This window comes from Esox lucius, chromosome 13 (genome assembly GCF_011004845.1).
Source record: "Esox lucius isolate fEsoLuc1 chromosome 13, fEsoLuc1.pri, whole genome shotgun sequence".
Taxonomy (NCBI): domain Eukaryota; kingdom Metazoa; phylum Chordata; class Actinopteri; order Esociformes; family Esocidae; genus Esox; species Esox lucius.
In genome coordinates, this window is record NC_047581.1 from 30,844,281 (window position 1) to 30,865,388 (window position 21,108).

Sequence of the window (21,108 nt, forward strand, 5' to 3'; positions counted from 1 at the left end):
GACGCTGAGATTAGGCTGGACTCTTTCATCAGCCTCAGTGTTAGACCATGGTTTATCACATGGTCTATGATGGTGTCTCTTATTTCATTACTGACAACAGCTCTTACTCTCCTTTGAACACCACCACACATTCTTACTCCGCTCCCCCTACCTCTCCTTGTCCCTTGTCCTGGTCCAACTACTGCCTGGTCAACTACTCCACTCCCTGGTCCACCTACTCCTCTCCTTGGTCCAGCTACTCCTCCTTTTACTGTGTATATCCATGTAATTGAAAGAACTTCAACACCTGGCTATGTTTCCGACTGAGATTGAAATCTGCTGTGTTTGGTTCATTTCACACAACTTACAGTAAATCAGCTATTTCTCAGTGTTTCAATGTTCTCTTCATACAAAAATGTGTATCAGCTGTTTCAATATCTATTTTGAACGGCTGTTGTTGCAGGAGTAGATGCTTTATACTATGTTCTTGAACATTAGCTCTTTATTTATGGCATGCTGTGTGTAAGCATTTATAAATAAGACAAGAAAGATCCATCATTTAGACATTGGATATCTTGGAAGAAAAGACAATTTCAGCATGTTAGAAACAATGTTAATTGACTGTAAGTTCTGTGAAAACAACATGAATTGTGTTAATGGTATGGTCCACAACAGAAGGATGTGGTGCTAATTGTGTTTAGAGTTTTGAAAATGTGACTACAGAATGTAACAAAAGCATTTAACGATTGTAAGAAGCTGTAATCACTCACTAAGATATGAAACCCAATAGCCACCAAAAACTAGGACATCTCTTTTTCTTTAATAGCTAAGACGATGAAATGGGCGTGCTCTTTGTATTTTTGGGGGAAGCTAAATAGAGATACATGGCTATAGACTCTATGCCAAATGTGACAACGCAGGTAAGACAGACACCAACTGAATTTGAGACATGATACACATGGAGATCATTTGCATTGAGAAGCAACACATTTTAATTTGTGAGGAAAACCGAGAAAATCACAACAATTGAAATGGGTGAAAATGCTTGGAGCAATATTAATGAAAATATAAACACATGTTTATGGTAATACTTTGGTGGCCATTACTGTCTCATAAAAGGACAGCACTCGATTGACAGCACTCGATTTCTATGGTTAGCTTACTCTTAAAATAATTGACAGATTGTTTATTTTGAAGATGAGTGTACATGAAAATGGCAGACAGTGTCTTTCAAATGCTTTTAACCCAAGATTGTTCAAGATGGTAGAAACTCATGAGACCTCAATGCGCAGAAAAACAATATCTAACCATCTGGAAATTTCGGGATGCGGCCGAAGGCCATGCCTAGATTTTGGAATGAGACAAAAGAGGGCTGCTTCTGTCGTTTTGGAACAATGTCACTGAACATCATGGAATGTAAACAAGTTCATGGAGTGCAAAATCATTACTCTGGCTTCACTCTTTTCTCCCCCCAGGCTGGCCGGCATTTGTCTCCCAGCCGTTCACTTATCAAAGGCAATTAGCTTGAGCAGACAACCACTATGTGCTTCTCCACCCTGATGTGTTTTTTCTGTTGCTACAAAGCAAAGGAGCAGTTGTATTCCCTGAGGCGGATAGGGAGGCTGATTCTGTCAGTCGTTCTCTTGCAGCAACCCAAGGCCACCGGGCCTGCCAGAACACTGGGTCCTCAACGTGACAACCGAATCCAAAACATCACCAGACCCATGGGTAAACGTGTGAAGATTGAACAATGTGATACTCCGTAATGAAGTAGCATGCTTAGATAATGATGAAGAGCAATAAGGCCTGAGTAAGACAGAATGTAAGTTATGATAAGGACATCATATTGATTTTGGTCCGGGGGTTGGTTAAATTCCATTTCACGTACATATAATTCAGTAGTTACAATCCAATTAGAAATTATTTCAAGGCTTTGCAATGTGGAATGTTTGGAATCAAAATTTGGTTTACTTTCTCAATTGAATAAAACGACAATGGAATTAGCCCCGACCAGGTTCTAGCCCACTGCCTCTCAGACTTTATATTCACTCTCCATGTGTTCTTACAATTGGTTAACCCTAGCCACCACTTGCTTGCAACCATTCTTAGAATACTGGTGGCCCATGGCGGTGTAGTAAGACAGTTCCTCTGCCAGCAGCTCAATGTGGCCGTGGTCGGGGTAGAATCCCTCCTGGGTCATCTCCTCCAGCAGACACTCCATCACGTGACTCTTTTCCAGGAGGGTCATGGGCACGATGTCCAGCCCTGCCTCGGCCCAGAGGCGGTGGTGCCCGGCCAGTGTGTGGCGCAGTGGGGTTCTGACGCCCTGTGCTGTGCCGGAGACGTTCTGCAGCACGTGCCTGACGATGTCCCCCTGGCCCAGGCTGCTGAGGAGCACATAGATGACGTTCAGATGCTCCTTGGTCTGGTTCTGCTGAAGCAGGCCACACAGGACATCCAGCAGCGGGGCAGGCATCAGCTCCACCTCGTCCATCACAAGGACGGGGATCTTTTCCTGGGCCTCAGCGCGCTCCACCACGTCCTCCACCCTCCGGGACAGGTCTCGGGCGCACTGGGCCGCGTCGCCCTGCGTCAGGCAGTGGTGCTGTGTGAAGTACTGCAACACCAGGTCGTCTCCCAGCACCGAGCGGAAGTGGCGCGCTAACAAGCGACCCAGGTGGCTCTTGCCCACTCCACTGGGGCCATGTAGGGCCAGGGCCAGGGGCTGGGAATGGGCGTAGGTGGACAGGTAGTCCTCCAGGTGCCCTATCAGCTCCACTATCGCCGCCTCCTGGCCGAACACTTCCCTGCGGAGAGTCTTCTCCAGGCCCTCCAGGTCGTATGGTTCGATGTGGTCGTCCAAGTTCTCAATGGCATTGTAAACCTGCAAGAGGATGGGAAGAGTAGTCATTTTACTAGATGTTGTTGACTGGAATATCTCTTATTCTGTTGTGTCTGTTAAGTGCCCTCATTGGAAATACAGTGTCAGTAGGACAATTATGTTGTGTAACAATAACTCTGAGTCCCCTTCAACAATTTAACTAAAACCATGCTTGGCATTGCCAAAGCCTTTCAGTTTCAAGGGTGAAACGACCACACATTTCAAGGGTGAAACGACCACAAAAAATTCTATTATTGCTGCCATGTAAATTGTGACAAATCATGTGGCTGTGTCTTTAACACACATTAGCCTGAGGAATAATTAATGCTGTGGACCAGAAACTAAGGCGAGACTGAGGAATCCCATTGAAAAAAGGAGTGGTCGATTATTTATGTATCAGTGTTTAACAAAAGATTCTAGTGCTTCCGACTCCAGCACCTCGTATTGGGGAAATCCCATACCTAACTATATACACTCCTGTAACTCAACGGGATCACAGGTACATGTCCTTGAGAAGATAGAGACAAGACCTGAAGGCAGACGATGAGGCTGAAAAGGACAAAGAAAGTTTTTGCCCGACTCCGGTCCTTGTCACTGGGGACCACCTTGCGGCACGTGTTGGGGAAAAGCACTCGGGATCCCCTCCTCCGCTTCCTCCTGTGGGGGGACCCCTTGCCGTTTAAGGCATCTGGACCAGTGGGTAGCCGGAGGTCAGGGCATGTGGGGGGCCTCCCTGGATCATAGAGCCCTGAGGTCAGATCCAGGCGACGTTTCTTCAAAGCCTGGTACTTGGTCTTGATGCGGATCATGGCTTTCAGCTCGGGGGATACCAGTGAGGGACACTGGGACTTGGACTGAACCCTCTCAATGGCCCCTGGGAGGTTCTCTGAGCAGTTCTGCTCATCACCCATCTGTGCAATAATGAGAGAGATGCACAGGTGAGCAGATATAGCATGGAGGGACAGCAAACTCAGCAGGAGAATCAAAGTTCGTCTGAGGGTGAATATAAATTGCAAGTCACATCTGTATTATTTCATAATGCAGTGTGATGAATTAGAAATGTAACAGGTGTGACTCCTGAGGTCGGGATGACTTTGGCATAGCACAGGCATAATTAGGAATCATTAAGACTGGGTTTTGGCTTGGGATGGGCACTAGTGTCTGTGTGTATTTATAGCGGATGATTTGATGTGCTGTGTGTGTCTCTCATCAGATAACCCAGGCAAGTTAAAACAGATTCTGCATCCCCACACTTTGACCCCACAACAACCCCACACATATTAAGTTATTAAAGGCTCAGTTACGATTTCCTGGTAAGGAATTTTCACCCTATACAGGAGATATAACACATGAAAAATGTATATTTTTGTAAGAACTGTATAAAACCCGCCTGGAATTTTTGCCCGTTTGCGTGACACAGTACTATTGCCCAACAGCATGACAACACAAGGTTGATTTTATTGCAATAGCCTGTCCAGATAGGTAAGTGGGTGCCCACACGGAAAACCCATGCAAAACATATATGTACAGTACACACAGCTCTGGAAAAAATTAAGAGATCACTGCACCTTTTTTTCCCCCCTTTACATAAAAGTTGAAAAGGAAAGTATTGAGTGAGGAACAGAAGCGTTCAATTTTCAATTATCTTAATTTTAACCGTTCTGTTCCTCACGCAAAACCTTCCTTTCCAACTTTTTTCTCACAATATCATAATACAATGCATGTGATATATTTGCCGGACCGTGTAAGCGGAGCCAGCCGAGAAGAGCGAATGTCTCTTACTGACTGACTAAGTGAGTGAGTGACTGTCGCGCAGTGTTGGCGATCTTGATGTTAAGTATTTTATTTATCAAATGCACCGAATAACACAGCGTCATCCTGAACAAAGAAATTCTTGTGACATGGCACACAGCATCTGCGCACACATTGTTTTGAAATATATAAAACAAAAATATACACTCACCTAAAGGATTATTAGGAACACCATACTAATACTGTGTTTGACCCCCTTTCGAACTGCTTTAATTCTACGTGGCATTGATTCAACAATGTGCTGAAAGCATTCTTTAGAAATGTTGGCCCATATTGATAGGATAGCATCTTGCAGTTGATGGAGATTTGTGGGATGCACATCCAGGGCACGAAGCTCCCGTTCCACCACATCCCAAAGATGCTCTATTGGGTTGAGATCTAGTGACTGTGGGGGTCATTTCAGTACAGTGAACTCCTTGTCATGTTCAAGAAACCAATTTGAAATTATTCGAGCTTTGTGACATGGAACATTATCCTGCTGGAAGTAGCCATCAGAGGATGGGTACATGGTGGTCATAAAGGGATGGACATGGTCAGAAACAATGCTCAGGTAGGCCGTGGCAATTAAACAATGCCCAATTGGCACTAAGGCACCTAAAGTGTGCCAAGAAAACATCTCCCACACCATTACACCACCACCACCAGCCTGCACAGTGGTAGTGGTGTGGCATGATAGATCCATGTTCTCATTCTGTTTACGCCAAATTCTGACTCTACCATCTGAATATCTCAAAAGAAATCGAGACTCATCAGACCAGGCAACATTCTTCCAGTCTTCAACTGTCCAATTTTGGTGAGCTAGTGCAAATTGTAGCCTCTTTTTCCTATTTGTATTGGAGATGAGTGGTACCCGGTGGGGTCTTCTGCTGTTGTAGCCCATCCGCTTCAAGGTTGTTGTGGCTTCACAAATGCTTTGCTGCATACCTCGGTTGTAACGAGTGGTTATTTCAGTCAAAGTTGCTCTTCTATCAGCTTGAATCAGTGGGCCCATTCTCCTCTGACCTCTAGCATCAACAAGGCATTTTCGCCCACAGGATTGCCACATACTGGATGTTTTTCCCTTTTCACACCATTCTTTGTAAACCCTAGAAATGGTTGTGCGTGGAAATCCCAGTAACTGAGCAGATTGTGAAATACTCAGACCGGCCCGTCTGACACCAACAACCATGCCACGCTCAAAATTGATTAAATCACCTTTCTTTCCCATTCCGACATTCAGTTTGGAGTTCAGGAGATTGTCTTGACCAGGACCACACCCCTAAATGCATTGAAGCAACTGCCATGTGATTGGTTGATTAGATAATTGCATAAATGAGAAATTCAACAGGTGTTCCTAATAATCCTTTAGGTGAGTGTACATAACAATGTAAACTAGCAGTAATTTTAAAGAGTGTAGAATGGGGAATATGAACAATATGGATAGAAGTATTGAATATTATAAATAAAAGTGTAATATGCCTACAAATTGTACATTTAAATATTCTGATGTACACTGAATGTACATAGAAAGACATCTGAGCATTTGGAATGTTCATGTGATCAATATGATCTTAGAGCAGTGTTGTTTGTTGAGAAGTCAAATTGGCTTCTGGAAGTGCGTGCCCTGACGCGTATACCAGACGGTAGCGTCTACCAGACGGCAGCAAGTTCCACTTGACGCCAAACACGGCAACAGCTAGCACCCATTGACCACAAAATGCACCCTATATCTTTTTGGTTCCCCACTTACTATAACCTAGCTATTGAAGCTTGTAGCCAGCCAAGTTTTAGACTATCCCGAACAAATCCTAATGCCTCATTTGTTTTGTCTGTGGCGTGGATTGAACACAGGACGCCTTAGTGGCAGTCAATGTCTCTAACCATTATGCTGTTTAACAATGGTCAGTCAGTCAGTCAGGCAGTCAGTAAGAGACATTTGCTCTTCTTGACCAGCTCGGCTTACGTGGACCGGTAAAAACATGGCCACAAGCCACTAGGGCTTACGCATTAAGAGGCCACTTTTTGCATAGGGATGTTTACTTTGCATAAGACTATGTTCTGTTAAGAGGAAGTGGGCATGCGAGTCAGGTTTTTTTATTTTGGGTTTATTCGGGGTAACATCCAGTATGAGTGAAAGAGAAACATTTTCTTGAAGCATTGCTTGTTTATACACAAGTAGTAGTTGTTTCTAATGCTCTACAGAAAGGACTGCACATTTTAGAGATCCACTGTTTATACAGGATATGCAAATAGTATTTATCAGCTGCAGGAAGGGAGAGCAGAGACATGAAGTGAGAGGCTGAAACAAAAAAGAAGCAATGGCAGTGTGGATATACTATATTATTGGTTTGTTTGATCTGCATGGAAAGAGTTGTTTGCAACAATGACAGCAAGGAAAAGTAATACAAAAAAAGGTGAAATAAGTAATGTGGTTGACAGAACAATTGGAAGTTCGCTGGAATGTATTGAGTGTTGAAGCAGAAGCAAAATGAGGAGGGCTAGTGAGAAGGGGTGGTTCTCCTTACCTTGCTGACAGCTAATCAAGTCTGGAACCTGCAGAGAGTGAGTATAGAGGGAGAACAAGAAGGCAACACATCCAAAAAGGTGAGACGCAGACAGGCTTCACCTGTGTCCAGTAAGGCTCTCTAGTTTTCCCACCCCTGCTCTGACTCCTCCTTCTCTCACGGTCATTCTCCTCCCTCTTCCCCTCCCCTTTTTTTGGGAGCAAATCATTGCTCCCTAACATTATTGAAGGTCCTACCCAGCCATTTGATTGTCCAACCCCAAACTAGGCTGTCAGACCCTGCACAGCTTCTACCCCCAAGCCATGAGACTGTTGAACAAGACTGACATGGTTATGAAATTGTTACCTGGCTATCCACATTCCTTCTTTTGTGTAATCTTCTAATGAATTATATCAGAAGAGTACACATCGTGCATTTATCATGCTGACTAAATGCACACACACACACAGTTAAACATACTCAGGATTACATACACCCACACACAACCACACACATAAACACCAACAGGCACGTACGCACACACACACATACACACACACAGAAACTGGGCAAGATATAACAGTTCAAGTTTAACAACTTCTATACGCGTCTAATACAGTTACTTTCCATGAGTGCCCTGATAAGCCTGAGATATGCAGTTGTTTCGTAGTTGAATCCACACATTTGCTCTGAAAATGTCCTGGTTTGTCACACATTTGCTTTGTTGTTGACTGATAAAGAAGACAGTATCTTCATGGGTTTACATAGTTTCCAAATTATACTCAAAAAGCACAGAAAATGACGTATTTCACTAACTGTCATTGGATAGGGACGGTTGATAACAGAGGTCCCTATCATGTATTCTGAAGAGTGCTCCACACACAAGCATTTTAGTTTAACCCGTTAAATACAAACTGATGTTTACCAATGATTGACCACTTCTACGAAACAAAAGGAGATTCCATACGTGTAAAAAATAATAAAAATTATATCGGTTTGTTAATAATATAAATAATAATAAGGTTCATACTTCATATTAATCATTTATTGTCATTGAACAGTATGAGTACAGTACAACAAAATGCAATTAGCATCTAACCAGAAGTGCAAATGTCCAGGGATGAGTTGTTGAGGGTCCAGGAGAGCTCCTCAGAGATGTGGACACCCAGACATTTGAAGCTGGACACACTCTCCACTTCAGTGCCATCGATGAGAACTGGGGTGTGTCTGCTGCCTATAGACTTCCTGTAATCCACAATGAGCTCTTTGGTCTTCTTTGCATTGAGGGCCAGGATGTTGTCAGCGCACCATGCAGCCAGGCACAATACCTCCTCCCTGTAGGCTGATTCTGTCACCCCCTGTCACCTTCTCATCTGCCTCACTCCCAGGTGTTCCCGGTTCTATTGATTGCCCTCTGTGTATTTAACCCAAGTCCTCTGTTTGTTCTGTGCCAGTTCGTCTTGTGTTCCTATGCCAAGTGTTCCCGTGTCTTCTCCCCTAGAGTTCCCTCATCTGTTCCTGCTCGCCTTCCTGTGTCCCGATCTGCTGCCGGCTCCGACTACGATTCTAGCCTGCCGTCTGCCAGCCATATCCACAGAGACACCAGTCTCCGACATACTGCCTGTCCCCAACCAAGAATCTGCTACTCACCTGCACTACATTACTCCCACTACTACCAAAACTTGCCTGTCCCAGACCTTCTCTGGTCTATCCCTGATTAAATGCGTTGCACAGAGACAAGACCTTGTCCGTGTCTGCTTTCGGGTCTAGCCCCTGGGCCATTACAGACTCGTCATTGTCACTAATCAGGCATACCACTATGGTGTCATCTGTAAACTTGATGATGGTGTTGGAACTGTGTACAACAACACAGTTGTGGCTGAAGAGGGAGTACAGGAGGGGGCTCAGCACAACAGTGTTCAGGATCAGGGTGGTGGAAGTGAAGTTGTCTAACCTGACAGCCTGGCGTCTCTTGGTTTGGAAGTCCAAAGTACAGTTGCAGAGAGAGTGGCTGATCCCCAGGTCATGGAGTTTGTTGATCAGCCTAGAGGGGATGACCGTGTTGAATGCTGAGTTAAAGTCTATAAATAGGATTCTCACATAGAATGTCACTCTTCGTGTGGTGTTTCGTGAGCAAGGAACCAGGCGCAGGCATATATCGCGTTCGTGGGTTTATTCAACAAACAAGAAAACCAAAACAACGAACGGAAAACTATAACTTATATACTGAATGAAATAAAAGTGTGCGACAATGCGTCTTAGACATATAATTTTCAAACAGTACATACATCTAACACTCACCAATAGACGAACTGACAATAACAATGATCCACACTGTGGGGAGCAGAGGGGAAACATTTAAACACATACAAATTTGCAAACAGGGACCAGGTGTGAACGATAATGGAAGACATGTGACAAAAGAAGTCCAGGATGCGTTAGAGAGTGATGGGAAACTGAAAATGTATGGCACGGTGGCGCAGCTGCTCACCGCACCATGACATAGATGTTGGTTTTGTCCAGGTGGGTCAGGGCAGAGTGTAAAGCTGTTGTGATGGCCTCTGTAGACCTGTTTGACTGGTAGGCAAACTGGTAGGGATCCAGTGTTGGGGGAGGTAGGACTTAAGGTTGGCCAGAACTAGTCTTTCGAAGCACTTCATTATCGTGGTCATTCAGGCTAGATGCAGTCGACTGCTTCGGCACTGGCACAACGGTTGCGGACTTGAAGCACGTGGGGACAACCGCCTGTGCCAGTGACAGGTTGAAAATATCAGTAAAGTCCGTGGTCAGCTGCCAACATACAGAGACATTCAGAGACCGACATTTAGACTACATCAACTTACCAAAGTGTAAGCATTATCAGGATGTCTTTGTGACACCGAAAGGAACAGCCACCACACTAGCGAAGGAAATAGTTCCACATTGGCCTCTGCCAGAACAGCTTGACTCAGGCTAAGGACTAAGGAGCACATATCACAGGAGAAGTCTGCAAAGACCTTGTCGGGCTCATGGGGTGTCTCACTGCAATTACAGTCTCCATTTCATCCTGAGTCAACGGGGCCGTAAAGAACAACTTTTGAAAATGCACCCAGAGGGAACTCCACGGTCCTGAAGCCTTGCCTAGTGTTCACTGTAGAATCCCAGCTACCTCTAACTAAACTAACTAAACCAATGTCTCTCCCAGGAACTGTTGACTCATGAAAAGCTGGCATATATACGTCATGGGAGATTCCCGGCTGGACTATCGCGTCCAGTTTCCACAGTCTGTGGACGTGGCTGTAGAGCAAGCTTGCTGAAAAACAAGGAGGGGACACGTGGCCAGAGACACCGGGACAATGGGTCATTGATTCATGAGCCCACAGACAGAAGCCCCACAGGCCAAATGACCGCAGTCCGGAGACTACAGAATTGGCTATTGTAGGCAATCAGGGGCTTATGAAGAAGCATAGTGGCAGATACAGATATACTGAAGATGAAAACATTGGTCTCTTTTATAGGCTAGTCACAACTCCTCCAACACATTCTGCCCTTTTCTTATAAGTATTGCGCTTGCTCTCTCCCTCTCTCCCTCTCTCCCTCTCTCTCTCTCTCTCTCTCTCTCTCTCTCCATGTATATCCCCCCCCCCTCTCTCTGCGGTCTCTCTTTGTTTCAGATCTGCACCCTGGTGCCCCCTAAACCAAGGTTCGCTGTTGAATGAGTCCATCAATACACCTACCAGTTGACCTCAACACTGTCACTACAGATGTGCACACTCCTCCAGACTCCTGGACGGAACGACCAGACTGAACAGTGGACTGGACAACGTGTTGGATACTGGACTGTTGCAAGACGACATGAATAGGTTGTGACCCATACCTGGAAAGACTCACAGTGTTGCCTGGTAATCCCAATGCTTATTCACAGTAAGTTCTGTGAATAAGCATTGGAGTGAGCTACAAAGATTATTTCTGTAATGCTTAGTCTACACCTACAGATATGTGGTCAGTGTGTAATATCAGTTTGAATCATGCATTGTGTTTAGTGTGGCATTTCAATAGACCACTGTACAAATACTAAGGCAGAGTCCTGTTCACCCTGCCAAACGAATGAGTGACAGTCAATGTCATTTTGTTAGGCAAAGTAATTGACAACTGATGCTCGCAACTCCTCCTCTCCGATCACCACCCCTTTCCACATGACTGTGGGGAGGGTGAGTGATGTAGACATCTATGGAGATGTTGTGCACCCCAGGACTGTGTCCTCACTACTAATCTCTGAAATGTTGAACTTGGGTTAGGTTTTCTCCGGGGTGGGCTGGGGTTGGTCGGGGCTATTGGGAATCTGACTTACATTCTGTACTTTTCCATTCTGTTGCCTCTGTATATTTCCACTGCTCTGCTTATGTCTCTCACGCTCTTGCTTACGTACCGCCAGCATAGACCTTTCTGAACTTTCAGGAGTAGATGTTGATAAGATTGTCGTGGTTGCACAACAAGGGTCCCAGTGGTGGAGCGAGGACACATCAAAGAGACACGCAGGTTACTGGGTGTGTGCAAAGTGATCACCACGCAGAGGGCCATACGACCATGCGTGGGAATAGAATAAAAGAATCCTCCTCTCATCACGGACAGAAACTGTTGGGCTTGTCTGCTCCTCCTATAGTAAAGAAAGACTCACACTGTTAGGGTGAGAGAGAGGTTTGTTCCATCTAGCTGATGCCTCTCCACCAAACTAAGTTTCATCATCAGTATTTGGGTTCTGATATCTATCTATCTATTTTTCTATCTATATAACTATCTAACTGTCTATCTATCTTCTATGTATCTAATATGTAAAACTAAACAAAAATCATGTCATTTGGAACCCAGTAAGCAAACTTTCCTTTATATACCATATTCCATCTCAGCTATGACTGAAAGCATGTTACAGGAAACATAACAGACATCCCTGAGATTAACGGGTCAATGAGTCAGTGACAAAGTAAATGCGAGTGGTAATCGGTCACCTTGTATGCTCCAACCTTGCCTTGGCAGCGGAACTGGCATTCAAACAAGGGCACCTGTATCCAAGAAGACGACGACAAAGGTGGGCCCACTGACTACAGCACCACTGACAAACGCACAGTGACAAAACAGCGACTCATGCGTCGGCTTGACGTTAAACCACTCACTCTACATTGTTGACTAACCCTCCCGGACAGGGTCACAAGGTCACAGACTGACTGAGTAACGGACAGACAAATGTCTCTTTCTCTCTCAGTGCTGTGACCCCGCCCCCCACCCCAGGCCCTGGTTTAGACTTAAAACAGCTGAGCGATCGCGTTGGGTAAGGTGACAAACCAACTGGATCTGAGCCCCGATTGCTGAGCCTTTCTGACTTAGACAAAGTGTCCAGCCCACTGTTGACATGCCTCCTCATTATCTGGAACTTCAGTTGTTTACATTAATCAGAACAGATCCACTTTTGTTCAGTATGACTACATTTTGGTTCCTCCCATTGTCTTCATTGGTGTGGTGGCACAGAGCCCTGGCAAACACTTTGACACACAAACACACACACACACACTGCGTGGGCGTGCTGAGTCCTGTTTGTGATCTCTTGTTTGTGACAGGGGATTAGTTGAAGCAAGACAATTATGCTGAGGTTCTGTGTGTTCACTGACCTCTTTTGGGGTGGTGTTTTTGCTGGAGAGGACAAGTCATGGAGCAACACTGAGCTCCAATCACCAAGAACCACTGGGTCAAATCACCAACACTGGTACATCCTCTGTGGAATTAGTTGGAAACCCAACAAAGCCTCTTCTTGAAGTGCGTAAGTGAACCGTAATCACAAATGTTTTGCTAAATTCCCACAGTGGCCAGAATGGTACAACTTATCGTATTCACGTAACATGATCATTGTGCAAGAACCAATCACTGTGCATCAGCTCACAGTATGACATCATTCACAGCTGTTATGTTATGTGCACTATGAGGACATTCAAAACTGTTACATGCACTGTGACATCATTCACTGCTGTTATGTGCGCTATGAGATCATTCACTGCTGTTATGTGCACTGTGACATCATTCACTGCTGTTATGTGCACTATGAGATCATTCACTGCTGTTATGTGCACTGTGAGGTCATTCACTGCTGTTATGTGCACTGTGACATCATTCACTGCTGTTATGTGCGCTATGATGTCATTCACTGCTGTTATGTGCACTGTGTCACCATTCACAGCTGTTATTTGCACTATGTCATCATTCACAGCTGTTATTTGCACTATGTCATCATTCACAGCTGTTTTCTGCACTAATTCATCATCAACTGCTTTTTATCCACCGCAATTAATTTGGGCAGATATATGAGTGGAGGAGAAATGCACCTATTTTACAGTAGGATCCTGATTGTGAAGCATAAGGAAAACCCTTGCAGAAGATTTGAAAAGTGAAGATACAGCTCCGGAAAACATTAAGAGACCACTGCACTTTTTTCTTTCCTTTCCAAAAAAGTTGAAAAGGAAGGTTTTGAGTGAGGAACAGAAGGGTTAAAATTAAGAGACCACTGCAAATTGAACGATTCTGTTCCTTACTCAAAACTGTCATTTTCAACCTTTTTGGAAAGGAAAGAAAAAGGTGCAGTGGTCTCTTAATTTTTTAAGTTGTAAGTCAAAATGCTAATACTTGTGCCATTCTGCTAGTAATGGTACCTTTATTATGTTTTTGCGCATTATGTTCAATACCATAAGTCAGTACCATAGGTTGGATGGAATTTGTGGCCCAAATGCTAAAACGTTAGCATTTAGAAATTGCTCCAGAGACACTGAACCAAAGCAAATGTTAAACCCCAACATAACCCCTCCCAATACTCCAGCCTCAGCCTTTGATATTGTTCACCCGGGCCTCCCCCATTTGCTGAGGGAGTGAATACTAACAAAGGTGTAGGGGCTAATTAGACCCTCCAGTGGCCCCTCCCAGCGGCTCAGCCTCTAAGTGGAATCCCTTAAGGCATTGCGAAATTTTTTACACCAACGTATGGATAGGCATAATTATGACATGTGAATTTGTTTGCATGTGATTTTTGGACTTGACTCATATAAGTAACAGAATACCACCTAAATGTACAATTGCTAATGAGGTTTATTTCTTGGAGGATGTGTACATTTGAATTTCATGCTCATGTTTCATTAATCAAAAGTGGACAATGAATTTCATCTTTCACATCACTAGTGTCCCAAAGATGGTGTTTATGAAACACCTAGCCACCTGGTTGAAGTGAGGCCTCTACGTTTGTTCAGCAACATGGGACCACGGAGGGCACTTCAAGCAAGTGCGTAGTGGATAGGAATTGGTTTGGGATCCACAGACCAATTCCTGTCAAATGTTTTAAGTAGAACAGATATGAAGAGGCAAGAATGCATATAATTTACTTTGAAAAAAGAAACATGTAAATCTAGAACTCCCTCTTTTGAAGTATGGGGAATGTTTGAGCCTCATGTCGTTAGTGGACAAAAATAATTTAAGGTGAAATATTAGTGCCGACTGATCAGCGGGAAAAAAAGTTATAAAAACAACCATTGGCAGTAATACTGTGGGTGTATTTATTTTAAATGTCTCCATTGTTCACATCCACAGCATAGAATCTCATGAGGACAACTCAAGATGTGTGGTCAGCTGAAGCGTGCTACTAGCAACACACCTCTGCTTTCTTGACTGGCATCCAATACAAAGCCAAAAAGGATTACATATGACGGTTTCTGCGGATGTCTGGCACATATACTCTAAAGACTGAACTTAACTGGAACTTTTTTGACCGGACTTTGTGAACCCTAGGAATTACATTGAACGTCACTGATTGCACGATTGCCATTGTGTCCAGAAAATCATGCACGTGTGAGGTAGATTCTTAGGTTTGTGATGTCATGCAACAATTTTCAGCATTCACAATAATATGCGGTTAAAAAGGAACTTGTGTTGCTAAGATGGAAGTTCCTTTAGTCTGCAATACTAACCTTCCTCTTTTTCATTGAAGAACATATATAGCCACTGTTAGGATGGCTGATTGAAGTTTCCCATGCTTGTGTAACATCCTGTATTACAAAACCTCAAATTTATTGAGTTATGCCAATTAAGTTTCATCCAATCTCCCCCCGTATTTCTCAATCTATTGTGATGCCACGTATAAACGCAGCTTTAATCAGTTATGTAATGATTTATAGGAACTTCACTTGCTGTTTGTCGACCAGTGAGCGGTTCAGGCCGTAGCCAGATGAGCTCCATGTCAAACAGAGCTCAGTAGTTTTCCATGACACATCTGCTGAAGTGGAAAGGATTCAGTCTGTAGTCCAATCTAATACCACCATCTAGTGGAGGCCTCAGATAGAGACCAAACCTAAATCACTACCATTAGCGTCCCACACCAGCAGCAGCACATTGCACTGTGATAACTAAGTAGTGGAACTCACTTTAACAACCCACTATCCCACATCAGCCTGTCATCAATGCTAATGCCATGTCGGTTGACATTATGTTATTGTCTACGCATTACTTGATACCTTCGCTTCCTCTTTATACCTGCATTGTGTGGAAAAAGAGGCCCTAAGGTCTCACGCAGTTACACTTGACACATTAAGTGTGCACCTGGCTAGATGGCCAAACTGAATAAGGCTTAGGGAGAATCACACCACATCTTTACAAAATGATTTATTTTTAAATAAAAACATGCAAAAATGTATTAAATAAAAAAAAAAAAACAGTAAACATGAAAAATACAATAACTGAACAGACAAATTAGGACCCCCCCCCCCCCCATAGAATAGTATTTCAGCTGGATATCTAAGTAATTTACAGTTTTTTTATACACCAAGTTCAGGATTAAATAATCCAAAACACACATGGGACAAACATTCTCATTTCACACTTAAAATCTTGAACCTCTTGCTAAAATGTCCTTTTCTCATCAGAAAAGCCTACTCTCGGTTTCCAATATGGATTCTCTCCAACCAGCAGTGTTCCCAGGTCTCATAGTTACATCTGTCTTACTCGAAAAGGTAAGCCTGGATTTGCATAGTCAGTTGCCACCAATTTGCATTCGGGCACATTGAGCCTTTTTAACCTCATGGAAACTTAGAGACAACAGCTATCCTATTAAGGGGTTACATTACTGCTTGTATAAACAAACCCAGAGACCGTAAAACCATACAACAGCAAAATTGCGAAATCTCTATAAACTCTCCCCAGTTGTCCAAAAATCCTGTTTGAAGGAGTCTTGGAATAAAGCATGAATAAGCAGGGAATTCTGAATGTGCCATGCAAGGATTTCTGAATAGCCACAGAATTTAATAGAAGGTCCAGGAAATTTGAAACGCCTAAAACGCAGCACTTGACCAACATTTACCAAATTCAAACTCATAGGAAGGCCGAGATTTTAACATTTGTACTTATTTCAAAAGTTTTTTGTAAGCAAAGTGCTAAAAGCGGCCAGTCACTAAAAATCCTTGATTACTTGATGAAATGACAGGCCCGGGAACATCAGGTCATTTTGACTCGCGCTTCACTGAGCGTCCGCTTTTTCCATTCTGACGGCCGCGACGTCCTCGTCTACGCCAGCTTCCTACTGATGAGCAGGAAAATGATGATGCCCGTGAGCAGCACAGTCATCACCACTACGGACACCAAGAGGGAGGCCTTGCACCCAGGCCTTCGACAAACCCTCAGCAGAGCCCTGACCCTTCGCCCCCGTCCTGCCTCAAGGTCCCCCCTCTCCCCATCTCCCTCCGGCGGGCTGGGCAGACCCACGTCCAGGGACTGGCTGACGGAGCGTACCGTGGGGAGGGAGGGCGCCGCGTCCGTGGGCCTCTTCACCTGCAGCTTGCCCTTCTTGCGGTTGAATCGGATGCTGTAGACACGCTGCATGGCCGCGGGGAGGTAGGAGACCACCGCCGGGTCCGTGGTCAGCTTGGGCAGCCCCAGCGCGGGCAGCGGGGTGAGGCCTCGGCACAGCGGGCACTGGATGGAGTCCGGCTTGGCCGACTTGACGTTCATGCGCGCCAGACACTCCAGGCAAAATGTGTGCTGGCACTGGAGCATCTTCGGCGTGCGGAAGACATTGTTGAACTGGCTGAAGCAGATGGAACACTCCAAGTCTGGCGTGTCCTGGTCATCCGGGCCCGGGGAACGGAGGCCCACCTCCAGGTAAGGGTCCATGGTTGGGACTGGCGGGAGGTCGGAGGAGCCCTGAGCATCAGCGGGAAGGGAGGTCGTCGACCGACATGACACCGCTGCAGCCTGAGGAGAACAAGACGAAGGTGTTGTATCTTTGAGGCGGCAGTGCTTACCCAGGGGCACTTACAGCAGGTCACACCCTGTAGCACCTACTTCTACAAAGGCGAAACGGCCAGCAAAAAGTTAATTCTCTGCATGTTCAGTTTGGGTTAGTCCTTACAGTTGATTACACCCCAGGGAAGTAAGGTGACATCAACATACAAGGATATAACAGTCTAACACCAGGGTTTTTCTAGTGTACCCCAACAAGGTCTGGAGCTTGCCGGTTTTCACTGGTACCTGATTATTCACTGGTTTCACAGGCCTTATTCTGTGATTAGAAGGTAAGTAGAACTGATAACAAATCAGTTTGCATGAAAACTCAGTCCCACCCTTTAGATAATGTTTTTGTTTAGCCAAGCACATTCTGACCACATTGTTTTTGTTTCACAGAGATTATACTAATTAAACGTTTATGTAAATGTAGAGACACTTCTTTACTACACTGGCAGTGTTAAACCCCCTCCAGGTTCTGAAAGTCTTGCAACAGAAAAGGTTTTGCAACAGAATCGGTGCAATGAATATACCCCTGGGTTTGAGCTCCTAAGTGAACGGGTGTTGTTCTTCAATCCCTTGTGCAGATAAGAGGCCATGTTACCCAAGATGAGCGACAAAAAAGTGTGGTTGCTCATACAATTCATGTTTGTTTACTGAGAACACATTCTCTTCTCCAGCAGTTTATTACACGTTATTTAGTTAACCTTTCTTTGTCCCAAAGTGTGCAACTTGTTTGTTCACTTCCCTTTACAGATTTGAAAGGTAATTACTGAGTTAATTTCTGCCCCAGGTCCCCCATTTGACGTGTTTTACACTACTGGATTAAAATTTGTTTTGCAACCGGGTTGTCTCCCTGATTTGAGTGGGGAGCCCTGTTCTGGCCGAGTAGCGATGTCGGCAAAAATAAATAACGTAACTCAATTAGCATTTGGAGTAATGAGAAGGATTCTGTGTTTTCACATGTTAAATGGGTTGCGTTGGTAAAGACACAGCCTTACCAATCTTTTTCAGAGCTGATCCAATTGGTCAAACTAAACCTCTGTGAATGAGTGCAAACCTGCAAGGCAGGTCCTGAGACAGATTAAACAAGGGAAACCATTTGCAAACGCCAGCAGAAAAACACAGGCCGAACCACACAGATCATATTACGTACTATTATGATATCAGATCATGTTTTATGCAATTTTGCTATATCCTGACCAACAAAATATTTTTAAAAGTCATCATCTTCATGTGCATGTAGAGGTGAACAGCGCCAAGTTAAAAATGCATATTTCAATTTTGCTTACCATACATTAACTAAAAGTTGCTTTCTGTGATCTTGACAAAAACATTCAAGAGCTGAAGGTGCTCAAAGCTGACCTATTTGGATCATTGTCAGTTTTGTTTTACCCTTCAATAAGGTAACTATGTTATGTTACCCGTCAACCATCTAAAAATGTGTTTACTGATTGTTGACTAATTAATAGAATCTCTTCAAACAGTCATTTAAATGATACTCCATTGACATTGATGTCGTTAAGTTTTCTATGGAGCATTGATAGTACATTTTAAAAACATTCTCATATGTCTGGACCAGAAAACATCTTTGATATGCCAAGTTTGTTTCAATTTGAAACAGATTTTTTGTAAATTAAAGGGTAGGTTCACCCATTTTTTCATGAACTTATTTTCCCTCTGTTTCTTGTTCATCCTCCAAGCAGCAGAGGCTATCTAGAAGGAGATTCTAATGAGTTTTGGTGTTTGGAAGCATAACATCCTTTAGACATTTTCATAATGCATTGTGGTCAATTGCACAACATGACACCTACACAGTGCTGTCTCAACACATGGTGGGACAACAAACTAGTAAACATAAGACAGTCTAACCACAACATGAAATATTTTAGAAACGTGTTAACAGGTTTAGTCATTTAAAAAGAAAATAAAAAAAGGCCTGGCAATGCATTTGTCTGGAGGTGGGTTGCTGTCAAATGCAGTAACCTTAAATACACTATACAAATGCAATATATTCTTCATTGTATTAGATTTTTATTTTAGCCCTAGTCTAAATCTGTTTCCGGGGCAACAGACCTCAGATTCCCATTTTATTAGTTCTGGGAATTGCAATGTACCTCATCACTTGGTTGCGATAATCTACTGGTTTATTGCATTCCGACGTTACAAACATCTCTCAGCATGTGTCTGCTGGCGAGGGACGATACCCATGGGTATGTCGGTCTTGGGCTACAATAAAAACTTCTACTGACAGTAATATAGGCTACAGATAAAAACTGTACAGACTACGGGGGAAGTGGAGAGAATTTCTAACCGACAGTTTCTTGACGAATAGTCTATAACTGCGTTCAAACTGTAGGCTTTTCTTATAGAAGTACGATTAACACATTGTGCATAGGGCTATTTGATAAATATGCTATTAGGCGGACATATGCCCTATCACAAGGGTTCAAATTAGCATTACCATTTGTTTAAGCCTAATAGGCCGAATTACAGCAAGGGGAGAAAGTCGGACTTGGCGTAGACATCGGATTTTGTTTTTAACTTTTACGAAAGTCCTCGGACGCTCATGCAACAAAGTTTCTTTCAGCGTTAAATAAACCAATGTGACTACACAAGCTTTGAATTGGGTCCTCGCGTTAACCCAGTTCTCAACGTCGTATTCACAGAAACGCACTCACACGCCAAGCACACGAACACGTTCGGGGATGTTAGCCCCACACTTCACTACCCTCCCCCCCACAAACGCGCGCGCGGGGCACAAGGACAAGGCAACATCAATATTTGAAGTTCACATAGAAACCCATGATACTTACTGGTCAATTTTGTAAATATGGATCAGGGCAGGCTAGGATTCCGACCTGCATCATATACAAAAGAAAGAGGAAGTGTTAAACTACCGCCTGGGACCGAAATCCATGTTGATTTGAAAGGTGTGAGTGACGTCCATCGTCCAATGACCCGTTTGACTATCTTCATTTGTCGTCTTCACTGTATAACTCCTAACTCCGCGTTCAAATTCAAGAAATATGATAAAATATGGAATAAAAAAAACTATAGCTCAAGTTGTAAGCAGTTACCGTGTTTCTCATGAAATCGTGGGCCGGCTAAAGTTTGAGCAGGCAGATCCCCTGGGGCAAGGTCATGGCGCTAAACTAAACTCGGTCTATTGGTTGTGATAGTCTTTCGTTTTCTGTAAGTCAGCATTTGAATACTGGTATAATATGAGGAAACATGTTCACCGTTGGCCTAACTAGTCAAATGAGCAACTCTGAAATATTAGGCTTATCTGTGTAACGTTGTATAAACATAGGCTACTCCACTCCAGTAGCATTAACAGGCGGTAATTGAGTTGCCATTTGAAAATGCTGAAATGTATTAAGTGCCTGCGGTGGTTACACCTGTGGTTAGTTAATGTTGATTAGCAAACCACTGCACTACCTGGGTTCAAAATGGGTTATGCAGTACGAAATCTTCAAAAATGATTAACAATAGGCAATAACTGCTTGTATACATTTAAGCAGGGTAATGAAAGTGAAGTGCGTGTTATCTAAAAATGCACGTTATGCATTCCTATTTTCTAATAGGCCTACTGTTATAGGCTTAAATAGTATGAGTTCCATAGGGATTGGGTTTAAGTGATTGGTCCACTTCGAATTAGGTACGTGTGGG

At 43.8% G+C, this 21,108-nt stretch overlaps 2 protein-coding genes across 3 annotated transcripts; both read right to left on the bottom strand.

The window, feature by feature from the left end:
- Positions 1-1,111: 1,111 nt before the first annotated feature.
- On the bottom strand, positions 1,112-15,171 carry tor4ab (torsin family 4, member Ab). 2 transcript variants are annotated; one of them, XM_020052411.2, is made up of 4 exons: positions 15,132-15,171; positions 7,177-7,204; positions 3,391-3,771; positions 1,112-2,863 (listed from the first exon to the last, which is right to left on the bottom strand). In XM_020052411.2, the coding sequence occupies exons 3-4, from the start codon at positions 3,769-3,771 to the stop codon at positions 2,042-2,044; spliced, it is 1,203 nt and encodes a 400-aa protein (XP_019907970.1). In that variant the 5' UTR covers positions 7,177-7,204; positions 15,132-15,171; the 3' UTR covers positions 1,112-2,041. The 2 variants fall into 2 exon arrangements, with proteins under 2 accessions (XP_019907970.1, XP_010887766.1); XM_010889464.3 differs by lacking the exon at positions 15,132-15,171 and having other exon boundaries at positions 7,177-7,274.
- Positions 15,172-15,925: 754 nt separating this feature from the next.
- LOC105021660 (RING finger protein 225) lies at positions 15,926-20,843 on the bottom strand. Its single transcript, XM_010889463.5, has 3 exons — positions 20,517-20,843; positions 20,253-20,297; positions 15,926-17,406 (listed from the first exon to the last, which is right to left on the bottom strand). The coding sequence occupies exon 3, from the start codon at positions 17,323-17,325 to the stop codon at positions 16,720-16,722; it is 606 nt and encodes a 201-aa protein (XP_010887765.1). The 5' UTR covers positions 17,326-17,406; positions 20,253-20,297; positions 20,517-20,843; the 3' UTR covers positions 15,926-16,719.
- Between the last annotated feature and the right edge of the window lie 265 nt (positions 20,844-21,108).